The sequence below is a fragment of the Medicago sativa genome, chromosome 6, assembly GCF_051527215.1.
Source record: "Medicago sativa cultivar Bolivia chromosome 6, Bolivia_mono, whole genome shotgun sequence".
NCBI classification, from domain to species: Eukaryota; Viridiplantae; Streptophyta; class Magnoliopsida; order Fabales; family Fabaceae; genus Medicago; species Medicago sativa.
The window spans coordinates 8756269-8769384 of record NC_140754.1 but is presented as its reverse complement, the minus strand read 5'-3'; the positions used below and the strand labels follow the sequence as shown (position 1 = coordinate 8769384).

The following is a 13116-nucleotide window of genomic DNA, read 5'->3' as shown; positions in this document are numbered from 1 at the left end:
GGGAGTGATCCTTGTTAAGTAAGGACCTCTCATTGGAGATGCTCTTAGTGTCTCATTAACATTTCCCTTATAGTTATTAGAGTAGTTAAATAAAGTGAAATTCAATAAATAAGAATATATTAGTGAAAAAAATAATAATTTTTGTGTTAAAATTTTAAATTGACAATTATTTTAAAATAGAGAAAAAAATGCAAAAAGTTACACTTTTATGAAGATGGTCCAACAAAAAAACACATTGGAGCAGCAGCTCAAGAAAACAGCAGTTCTACTCTCAACTTCTTCTTCTTCATCAGTTGGCATTGTCGGAAAACCGAACCAAGCACTGTTCATACAACACACAACACAAACATGGGTATGTTTTTTTACTTTCCTATAGTTATTTCAGTCTTAAAAATTTAAACTTTTTCTGCTTAAATTTGAATTTTCATCTTTTTTTTACTTACCCATTTTCATTTCCTTCACTTTTTTTAATCTACAATGGGTTTGTGAAAATGGGTATTTTTTGTTATCCAAATGCAACAAAAAAAAAATAATTTTTTTTATATTTGTCTCTTTTTGTTTCAGATTCAATTATTGCTCTAAACATGCCTAAAAAGATAGTGGCAAAATATGTTGTTGAAGTGGTTTTGAAGCATTGCATTTCACTTGATCTTAAACTACATGGACAAGATATAGTTTACTGTAAATATTGTGATAATGTTGTAACCGGCGGGTTTTATCGATTTGCATGTCACTTAACTGGAAAGGAAAATGTTGAAGCTTGTGAGGGTGTTGGTGATGAGGTGAAGAAGGAAATGTTGGAGATACTTACCACTTTGAAAGAGATTCATGAGGAAGGGTATGTTGGAGTAGGTGAAAAAAGAAAAGGCGGTAAAGATGGTGTTGGGAGGAATAGGGATAGTTTCAAGAGAAAGAGAGGTTGCTCACAAGACTCCGTCGATAGTAAGGAGAGTTTGAGTGAGGAGGCATGTCGAGCGGTTGCAAGGTTTTTCTACAACAATGCCATACCAGTTGAAATGGTAGAAAGTGATGAGTTTAAGACTATGTGTGATTTGGTTTCAAGACATGGTGTAGGATTTAAGCCACCGAGTTTCTTTGATGTTGGATGGAAATATTTTCCGGAAGATATTAAGTTGACGAATGAAGTTTTGGAAGAACATAGAGCTATGTGGAAGATCACTGGTTGCAGCATAATGGTCGATGTATTTACTAACTTTCCCAAGAGGAACATACTAAACTTGTTAGTGAACAGTCCAAAGGGAACATTCTTTTTGAAAACTATTGATGCGTCTGATATGTTGGAATCGTCTGAGAAACTCTTTAAGATGATGGATGACGTTGTTGAAGAGGTTGGGGAAGAAAATGTTGTCCATGTTGTAACGGAATATACACCATACTATGTAGCTGCCGCTGGGATGTTGATGGCGAAAAGGACTAGGCTGTATTGGACACCTTGTGCAACACATTGCATTGGAATGATGCTGCAACACTGTGGGGAGATACCTATTCACAAAGCGACACTTATGGAGTGTCAAAGAATTGTATCCTTTATTTATTCAGAGGATTCTCTCAGGACTCTATTGCTACTCTTCACAAAAGGAATATATATTTGGAAAGTTGGCATTACTATACATGACTCAGTATACTTAACTTTATGTTGTCTTCATGAGAACAAAGGAGCTTTGATAAGAATGTTCAAATCCAAGGAGTGGAAGTCCAGCGAGTTCGCAAAGACGATGAATGGGAAATACATTGAGGATGCGGTTTTGCACAAAAGGTTTTGGAAAAATGTTATGATTTGTTATAAAGGTATATATCCTATACTTGAAGTGCTTCGTTTGGTCAATTCAATCGAGAAACCAACCATGGGTTTCATTTATGAGGCAATGGTGAAAGCTATAGAGGAGATACAGAGGAGTTTTTCCGAAGATGACAAAGAAAGAGAAAGGTAAATATGTTCGGCAGGATATAGTATCAACTTTAGTTTTAAAATTGAACATTTGTTTTGCAGTCTTGGTTTGAACAACGAAAAGTAATTCAATTTTTTCCATTTTTTTAGTTCTATGCTTATATGGCAAATCATTGGTGGGACATGGCTCCATTGCCCTTTGCATGCTGCAGGATATTTTCTTAACCCTCAATTTCACTATAGTCCTGGATTTAGAGATGACATTAGACTTAAACATAGTCTACAACATTGTATAACAAGGATGGTAGCCAATCCTGAAGAAAGATCTAGGATTGAAATTCAACTTGAAGATTTCGAAAAACAGGCTAATCATTTTGGTCATCCAATAGCCGTAATTACTGCTGGTGAGGAGACTCCACCAATTTGGTGGGCATCTTTCGCAGATGAATATGCAGATCTCCAGAATTTCGCAATTCGTGTCTTATGCTTGACAGGCAGTTCTTATGGGGGTGAACGTAATCGGAAGGCCTTCGAGATGGTAAGATGATAAAAAATATTGAACCTGAATTGTAAAATACCTATTACTTTCTATCCTTGATACTTAATCGTATTTGCATATGTTTAGGTACACGCTATGAATTTGAAGGAAGAGACAGTTAATAATGATGTTGTTTTTATCATGGCTAATTCAAAATTAGCCGAAAAGAAGAGAACATCAATTGAGCTAAATCTTGATGCCAATGGAGACGTTGAAGGTTCAGATGTGGATGCCTCGGATTCGGATACACCATGTCTGAAGTGTCTAGCTGATGCGGGGATCGCTGATTTGCATGATGAAAATGCTAATGGGGATGAAGATGAAAACAGAGATGACGATGGAGATGAAGATGGATATGAAGACGAAGATGGAGATGAAAATTAAATGGAAGATTATTTTTTAATTATAAAGATTTTCTAAATTAAATATCTAGAATTTGACTCCTTGTTTTTGGTGTTTACATCTTGTCTAAAAGCTTAATACTATAGCTTAAGTTGTTAAGTTGTGACTTATGAATTGTGTATGACTTTCCTAAGTTCAGTGTAGTGTTTGCTGTGATTTTCTTATTTATGTTATGTTATATGGTTATATGAATTGATATGCTTGTATATATGGTTATTACGAATTTTGTAGGGTTTTGCTATCCGTGCTTACATGTCACTACCATGTCGATTTCCCTTCCCAATCCCTAATATAATCTTCATTTTGATGACATGTTCATTTTATTGTTTGCATTCACCTTTGACTAACCGGGAAGAAAAGAATCACGGTTCAATTGTAAGACACTGAAAGCTGAGAATGCAGCTGGCGACCACATCAGGCAGTTGTTCTTGCCAAAACTAGCTGGGATGGATGGTGTTGGTATGTTAATATTCAAGATTTGTTTCAGTCTGAATTATGTTTATGTTTATAAACTATATTGCATTCATTGTATTATACATATCTTAATCTGTTTAGTACATCCTGGTTCTGTTTTGTAGCTGACTGATCTTCCTGTTTCTGTTTTGTTTGAATGTTTCTCTTTCTTTAAAACTCTGATATTTTGAACAAGATGATAGTTATTTTTCTTCTGCAGACGATATGGATGTGTATGTTTGATCTGATGTTGTAATTTTGAGCCTCTATCTGCTTGCTCAAATTGTTTGAAATCCTTACCAATCAGGTGTTTGAATTTCTTACACTCATTTAATGTGTTGTATACTGCACCTTGTAACATAGCTCTGGAAACAGCACATGAGATTAAGAAACAAATGTGTATTGTCAATTCTTTTTTTGGTTTGTAGACGAAGTTCGAAGTGGTAAGCACCATTATAGACTCGGACACAAATTGGAAGGTCTCGGGTTTGAACTTTTGACCAATATTAAACATATTCCTTAATTTATCTTAAGTTGCTAGAGTGACTTATAATTTAGAACAGATTCATTGATTATCATATTACATTAATGATCAAATAAACATAATTTTATTAAATTTCAAAATAGTTATATTAATATAACTACTAATATTTAAATCTGAATGAGAAAATGTAACTGAAACAAAATCATTCTTTAAAAACTATGAATATTGCACTACCAAATTGGTCACTCAGGTTCAGATATCCAGACATCACAATATACATGATATACCACATAGTTCACAGTAACATCTTTCTATCTGATTCATGAAGAAAAATTGTTGGCAAATTTTGCCCTTTGCAGAAAATGCTAGCATTTATTGAGATGGCAACATCAGGCATAGTGGTTTCAATGAAATCATGACACTTCTGACTATCCTTAGGCAGAAATTTACCCTTGAGCAAAACAGCAGTGTCTTCAACCAAACTTCTAGTGAGGACTTGATGCCAATCTGTTCAAGGAAATGTACATTGTCAAATCATCAGCATAAAGTATGTAATGCAAGTGCATCTAACATTTTCTTCATATTAATTTTGGATCTTGTTAATAAGTTCCCTTGCAGCTATGAAGCATTGACACATTAACACGAGTAATAATTTGAGAAAATGAAACAATTGAAGGTAACCACATGTCTAGGGCACCGACAAGTTTCGGACAACGTACATGTCTTGCATGTGAAGTGTCGGTACTATATAGCCTAAGTGTACTACTAAATAATCAAGAAATATTAAGTTTTTTAAAATAAAATAAAAAAAAATAAAAAAAATAAAACACAGCAAATATCCATTGGTAACATCAAATGTTGCAAAACCAAGGCCCTTTAGACACCTACTAGAGTTTACTGTTAAATTTAAACATTTTCAATTCTGATATGAATTTAACAGGAAAAAGATTTTTCCACCAGATAGTAAGCTGTGTTCTGAGAGTGGATTTACAATAAAAGATGGAGCTAACACTCAGCATCTTAATAAACATTTGCAAATGCAGAATGTATTCTACCTATTGCGTCAAATCAAATTATAAATATAATGAGTTGAAATCACGCTATTTTCTAGTCTCCTACTTCCTGTGAAAAGCTTCTCAAAATACTAAGCATATGTTTGGAGCAGCATTTGAGTTAGGCAAAATCGCGGCAAGAAACCGCATCAACATGAAAGCTAAGTATTCTAGCTTCTCTATTTCCACATCAACTACCCATTGAGATGCACGATTGACACTCCCCACCGCCAAACCAAACAAGCTAAAGTGTCTATTTTTTGTGCTCATATGCTACGGTTACATTACGAACTCCTCCAAAACATTTACTGTATCCAAATTTCTCCAGATTCAAACATGAGTTTTCTGCAAGCAAGGTTAGGTTTTACACAACTAAAACACCTACTGCCACAATTACCAGAAAACACATTTATAGCTTTAATTTTGATTTTACAAAGAAATAATTTAACTTCTTAAAATTTTGTTTAAACTCAACAAAACCAATTTGTAAGGTGAGGGATGCCTCCCCTCACGCCCAGAACTAGACACATGAGTGTGATCCGAGGGTCTGAAGCGGGTGTCCTAACAGATCTTAGATAAGCTGTGATACCATCTAAATGTTTTAGTTGGGGCCTAACTCAACTTTACAAAACCGGTCTATGTGTGGGACTCAACAAAACTAAAAACGAAAAAATAAATAGGTATGATACAAGAAAATACCTTAAAATCATCAATTATCTTACTCCTTCTCAGATGCCCCTTCTGAATCAGACAAAGGTAACAGGGTGCAGATTCCAACCATGTGTCCATTAAGGCACACATGATAATCGACGCATTCTTCATATGAACCCAACCTACAACTAGCGGTTTGCGGAATCATATTAGCCTGCAGCATGCTCCACAACCTCGCCTTACAATAAGGACAAACCTCTGTCGGATGGAGCTGAGCGCCTTTGTTAATGAGCATCCTCCTGACATTTGTAGTTGCAAATGACTTGAAAACACCACGGAAGAATCCTATATCACCCTCTTCTCCTTGGTCAAGATGCTCACAAGGATCAGACACATATAAAACATCATTTATACATTGCGGCAAAAGAAAGCTCTTTCCTGATGTTTTAGAAAATCTAGTCCTGTAAACGAAATGACCGGGGATATGAATATTCTTGAACAAACCGCCTTTCTTGCATCCAGAACAGTATATAAGAAGCTTCCCTAGAGCACTCCAGTTTCCATCGATACTGTGAGTCCCACTTGTTTGAAGATCAATCATCATTTTAGGAGCTCTTGTTCGACAAAACTCTTTCCATAAAACTCGCTTGGCAAGGTCATCAAACCATTTGCATACTCCGGACAAAGTAGCTATTAGCTTCGGGTTCCAATTCAAATTGTTAAACACCAAAAATATAACATCTTCACTTAAATGACCTTTTGTGCATTGGCAAGAAGAAGAGTGTATGCATCGGTACTGCTTTGTGATAATCATGTCCCTCATCTGAGAAAACAAAGAAAAATTATCAGTTCACAACAACTTTATGTGTCGACAAACATCAAAATGGTAAACATCAAGCCAACGGAAAAAACCAATACAAAACTACACGAACAAAAAACAATTTTTTGTTCGGCGTTGTTAAATTACGGTTGAACAAAATCACTTGTTCCACTATACTCTATTTAGTACAAAATGTTGTCAAATAACGGGCTATAGTGACCGTATAGCAGTATTATCTAGCGGAATTCGAACAAACCAGTAATTTCTTCGATTCGCGATTGACAACTCTGGACTAAATTTCTTCAAAACTCAACAACCACCACAAGTTCAGAATTTTCCCAAATTCCACATGCACAGAAAATTAAGCAAATGTAGCAGAAAATCTCAATATTCAAACCAATTAAAATCCAATTTCGCAAAAACAAACAACAACACAGTGAGTTAACATGAATCCAATCTTTTACTACATAGACAAAACCAAAATGACCCATCACAAGATTTCACATAATCCCAACTAAAAATCATAAATTTATGAAATCATTCACTTCAATAAACAAAATCAATCAAATTTAAACCTCACACTTTAAAATTGAATCATAAAATCTTGCAATTAGATTAAAAACAAACCAAACAAAACCCAAACTGTGTCTTATCTCAGCTAAAAGAACAAGCTTTATGATCCAAACATAATCACCAAACCCTAAAATGAAGAGTTACACATGCAATTGGAGAAAACAAGAAAAGGGTATTTGAGAAAACAGTAAAATCAAGAACAAACAACAAGAAAGTGAGAAACTTTATTGTAAAAGTTGTGAAATGAACATAGGTAATTTTCACCTTTGAGTAGGGGTAATTTGGTCCAAGAAAAGCACAGAAATGAAGATACACAGTTGAAGCTGAGAAATGCAGAGAGAGAGAGAGAGAGAGAGAGGTGGTGGGAAAGGAAGAACTAAAAAGGAACAAAATCAAAGCTTTTGAAGAGAAAGTGTAATAATAACAATTTTTTTTTTTTGAAGGAGTAATAACAATATTATATTATCCCCATTTGTGAGAATTAAAAATTTCTCTTTAAATAAATAATTCATATTAAATTATTAGATAAATTCATTTTATTTTGTCAAAAAATAAACATTTTTTTTTTTACAAAAGCAACGACATTCATTCAAGTTGATATAATATATCAGTAAAAGTATGATTGAGTGTTTTAGAAGATAACATAAAAGTTAAATATAGAAGATTTTTTTGATATTTTGGAGTTTTGTCGAGTATCAATATGCAGACAAAGTAATATTATATATGAATTTTTTTTTGACGAAGGATATGAATTTTTTTTAAATTATTATATATAAAAAAAGTGACATTTTATTAAATGCTTGAATACTATCAAAATGTAAAGGGAATAGAGTCGTCTAAAATAGACAGGAAAAAAATCATCTTGGCATCCTAAATGAGCTAAAGTATGGGTGCAAGAATTTATTTTCCAATACATATGATTAATGCAGATATGACAAGAATCATCGTTAATCAAATGAAGAATCTCATTTAAAAAAGATTGAAGAAAAATTGTGTTAGTATTTGTTGGCGTTAACTCTATGTGATTATCAAATGGCGAAGTTTGGGAAAGAATTGTTTTATCTAGGAATTAAAGTTAGATTCTTCTGAATAATTCATCTTTAATGAAGTTTATTAATCATTTGAACTCAATTATTTGGTTAAATTATGTCTGTATATACATGCGACAACCTTAAATATTCTATATAAAAAAAATGCATTATAAGAATATATGTGAAAATTGTTAAAGTCAATCTTATCAAAAGGAAAGATTGCAGTATTTATCTTTGAAGAAGAAAAATCTAAATTCAACATGGTTACTGACAAATGACAATTTAATACTATACAGGGTCAATTATTTTTTTTGACGAACTATATAGGGGCAATTATAGTGTCAATTTTTGTTTAATGCACGTGAGAGTTAACTAAGGTACTTATTCTCATCTCAATTCCTCCAATCTCAATTTCTTCAAAGAGAACAACACTTTTTTCTTTTGAAGAAATTCAGAGTAACATAACAGTATCTTTGTTGAAAATGTGCTGTCAAAAGGCTTCAAATTGGTCCCTGAACCATGCTTACGTGTCATTCACGCAATGGAAGTGTCTTTAAAGTTCCTTAAAAATATCAAAGGTTTTGGTCTTCTTCTTCAATTCAAGTGGAAAATGATTCTTTCAGTTTTGGTCTACACTTCCCACGTGTCATGTTTCTAATTTTTTGGCTTTCATTTTCCTGTTGAGTGTGCATGAATTTTGCTATTGGTAAATGAAGATTCTAAACCCCTTTAGTTTTCTAAATCAACAAAATTTGTGTGTCTTAAGTAGTACTCCCTCCGTTTTAAAATGAGTCTCGTTTTAGGTGTTTACATACATATTAAGAAATGCAATGATTAAAAGAAAGATAATGGTTATTTTACCAAATTATCCTTATCAACTATTTGTTAGTTTTAAAAGTAATACTTTGGAAGTAGTGTGCAGAGTATTAATTGGAGGGTACAATTGAAAAGAAAAAGTCATTATTGCATTGAAAACTGAAAGTGACATTCATTTTGAAACAATTTTTTTTAACTAAAGCGACACTAAGGATGGAGTAAAAGGTTTAAGGTGGTGTTAATATATTTTTTTGAAATAGATTTCTTTTGTGTGTCTATTATAAGGATATTGATTGAGGGGGAATGGAATATTCCTCTTCACATCCATTGATTGAGCTATTAATTAAAAGTGCGGTGCTACATACCATGATACCCCACTAAGGTTGCGTTTGGCCCAACTTATTTTAGGCCTAAAAATTACTTTTGAATCAAAGTAGAAAAAAAGAACTTTTAAAATAAAGTCTAAGCTCTTTGGTATATTTCAAAGTTTTTAGCTTAAGACTGTTCTGAAGTTAAAATTTATTTGATAGAACATTTTTACAAAACTCTGTTTTTTTAATGCTATAATTAACTATAAATTTTGATTAAAATTTTAATGTACAATAAAAATTCAAATACATTATATTCAAGAATATATTTTGATCTTTTTTTTAAGAAATATTTTGATCATTTTTTATTTTGGTAATGATCAAGTGACGAACATATACTCAAATAAATAAACGTGGAAAATGTGGTGACTTAGCTTCTACCACAAGATTTTTTCATAAAATATGATCACAACCGAACTACTAGGATGTAACAACAATGACGGTGTATTTTCTTTAAAAATTAAGATGACATAGTGTATTTCTTTTTGCTGAAGTTTATTTTATTATTTTCTAAAAAATGAGTTTTATTTTAATGGAGTTTCTCCCATACTTGTTATAATGATATGATCAATGCTTGAAAGTTTTATTCTATAGCTTAGTTCAAATAGGTCTATATTATATTTAAAAAATTACTCATCAATATGAAACATTGTATCTTCAAAACAAAAAAAATATGAAACATTTTCTTGACAAAAAAAAAATAAAATATGAAACATTATCGCATACTTTTTTCATTTAATTGCAGTGAGACAATTTTGATGAGAATTGGCACTTTTATATAGTATAAAAATAAAGTATAAAATAAAAAAACAATGATCACCGATTGAGAGGAAGTAACATTCTTAAATAAAAAATTGCAATTTAAATGTTGGAGCCGAGAATCGAAGGACTAAAATCTGAAAAAAGGAGCCGAGGTTTTTTAAAAGTTGATCTCAACAACTTTGTCAAAAGTGCTTAAATTGTATATTTTACACAAGAAAAATAAGTAACTTTTTATATCAAGAGCTTCTCAAAAATTATGTTTGGCCGAACTTCTCCTTTTTTTAGAGTAGAAAAGTTGAAAATAAGTCAGGTCAAACGCTACCTAAATCAAGGCCCTTTAATGGTTTATTTTTGGTCAAGAGCCTTTTGATGGATTTACACTCATGTCTATAAAGAACAATTAACTTACACATTTAGTAATATGATATATATACATCTTTTTCATAATATATGAAATTTTAAATTTGAAATGAAAACAAATAAAATAATCTTTTGAAGATAAAAACTCATATAATTCATTAGTGGAATTACATTTTTTTTAACCATGATATTTATACGAAGTTTTCACCGCTGCACAACAGTGATTAATCTTCGTCAGAGAATTTGTGGGATACACAAGGTAGATTTTCTTCTTCTAACTGAATTTTGTTCATACATATGAGTCAGAAATCGAACTTCTGACCACATATTTAATTTAAGGAGCTCAAATCCCTTACCACTTGGATTAATTCATTGTTAGTAAGTGGAATTACAATTTATTAATAAAAACACAAAACTTAATTAATATCTATATTTTTATTTTCTAGAATATATTATACTTTTGTTAATCATGTTATGAGTGTAAAATATGTATCAACTTTATCAATGACTAATCTATATCAAAGTACCAGTATCTCTTTCTTCAAACTATATTTTCTCATGCAAGGACCAAGGAGGCTCAACTCCGAAACGTTATTTAAAATATTTGAGTTCAGTTCCACTTGTATCAATGTAATATTATTGGTATATACCTTTTCTATTGCATATTAAGATACAAGTGTATAAATTTATATATAGAACTTGTCTCATGGCCGTGGCCTATAATCAAGTATTAAGCTTTAACCTCATCGATAAGTCAGCTAATTTTCCCACTTGTGGCTAATTATTGGTACTTCAATATCTAGAAAACATAATCATCGTATAAGTATTGGTTAGTTGCAAAGAAAATATTCAGAAGCTGCCAAGAACTTTGAGCTGGAACATTAATGTGACAACAAATGGTGGATATTGTCAATAGTTTCACCATCAAAAAGGATAAGAGGGAATCAGAAAAAGAAGCAAATGAAAATGAATTATTAGATTTAGTGACGGCAAAGGAAAGTGTGGAAACAAAAATATCTACAAATAAGATATAGCTGAAGATGGTGACCGCAAATAAAGCTTCCTATCATAATCATGTGGGTCAAAATCAAATGCCATGCAAATAACAAATTTTGTAAGATATTTAATTTGTATAGATTGTTGCTGTAAAAAACTATTACAATGTCAATTAATTGAAATCATAATCATCATATCATTGTATAAAAGGGACATTATCTTTCTAACACTCTAATATCACTCTTTTGTTGAATGAAACTTGTGCAGGTCTCACCACTTTATATAACATCGATCCATTTTCAAAGTACGAGACCTACATGATTTTCATCCAATAAAAGAACGAGTATTATAGTGTTACTAAAGAGAGTGTTTATAACACTTTTCTTAAAATATATGTATAACTGTTTGTGATTCATAGACATGTAAAGTATTTATATTAACCAACATAGTATGACACAATTTACGCACGGATGATATCTTTGATTTACCATAAAATATATTAACGTTAAACTCTTTTGTCATGTATATTAAATTTTGAAAAATACTAACTTTTCTAGTGTAAAAAAATATTAATTTTTAAAACTACACTTCTAAAATATGATTAGAATCCAATTAGAATGATTCGGTGAGCATCATACACTAAACTTGTATGTGTAAAAGAACCAATCTTCAATCTCCACATAATGCATTTGTGAGGAGGAACATGAGCTTTAGGTATATCTAAACTTTAAGTGTTTCATAGTTTGCCGAAAAAGTGAAAAGTTATGTAAATTACTTAGTTTTATGTCTATCAAGAAATTCATACAATAATACAAAGAATGAGAATATTGTGATTTCGAACTAATACGTTCCAGCATATCAAATGTTTCTACGATTTTTTATAATATGAATTGCATTTACAAGACTAGCAATAAGTTTCACTTAGGAGTTAAAAACTCTAATTAAGCCATTGAGGTAGGTAAAAAAGTATAGAATATTGAATTTTGTTAGTTATTCCATAGAATGAGAAGATAGGGGCATGATGGGTCCCCCAAAGCTTTTTTTCCCCTTTGGATTTTAGGAACTTAGTTAGTCACTGTTGAAGCAAGTTGAGATACCATCATTTTTTTTACATAGCGTGTCTTTGAAGCACCTTTTATTTGATTTCTAAGTATTGCAATTTTCCAATTCCTTTGACTTGCATGACCATGTCAAATTGCATTATTTTGTTTGCAATAATGTATTGCAAAGCAGCCATAAATTAAGTTAATATGTTGCTTATCTCCAACATATGATTGCATTTGCAGCCCCTTTCTAACAATTTATTTTTTTAATATTTGGAAATTAAATTAAGACAGCCATGATAAATAATTTAAGGGAACACTAGTTGATAGAAATATTCAAGTTACATTTTGAAATATAAAAACATATATGGTTTTGATAGAAATATTCATATATAGTTAAATTTGCATAACTATATTAGGTTTTTCTATATAGTGTAAATGTTCATTGTCACTATAAAAACATATATATTTCATTGGTTATGCAAATTTGATATTTGCATAATCGTTATGCAAGTGAAGATCCTTTATCAGATTTGATTTCTATGTTAAGGAAAAATAATATGTAAGGAAGTTAAGTTATAAATATCCACACCGATTGAAGGTAGTGTAAATCTTTTCGATCTAATTATAAAGTTTGTGACTCATATTATCTAATATAATGTTAATCTTCACTATTTTTCTTTAAGTGAAGGATTCATGGTTCGAACATCGACTATTGAATATCAATGTCTATAGAACTTATTACCAAGTTGCACTTAGATGATAAAGATCAAGTAAACAAAAACATCCATCAAACTTAATGACGGACCTAAATATTGACTTGAATAAAATCTTTCAAATTGTGGGAATAGTCTCTTA

At 31.5% G+C, this 13116-nt stretch overlaps 2 protein-coding genes across 2 annotated transcripts; one reads left to right on the top strand and one right to left on the bottom strand.

Moving 5' to 3' along the window:
* The first annotated feature begins 234 nt into the window (after positions 1-234).
* LOC146912567 (uncharacterized) lies at positions 235-3013 on the top strand. The gene is made up of 4 exons (XM_085722136.1): positions 235-352; positions 565-1948; positions 2060-2447; positions 2535-3013. Exons 1-4 carry the CDS (start codon positions 349-351, stop codon positions 2829-2831), a joined length of 2073 nt encoding a protein of 690 aa, XP_085578262.1. The 5' UTR covers positions 235-348; the 3' UTR covers positions 2832-3013.
* A 961-nt stretch (positions 3014-3974) lies between these two features.
* Positions 3975-7301, bottom strand: LOC146912566 (EID1-like F-box protein 2). The gene is made up of 3 exons (XM_085722135.1): positions 7147-7301; positions 5538-6312; positions 3975-4293 (listed from the first exon to the last, which is right to left on the bottom strand). The coding sequence occupies exon 2, from the start codon at positions 6310-6312 to the stop codon at positions 5557-5559; it is 756 nt and encodes a 251-aa protein (XP_085578261.1). The 5' UTR covers positions 7147-7301; the 3' UTR covers positions 3975-4293; positions 5538-5556.
* Positions 7302-13116: the final 5815 nt, after the last annotated feature.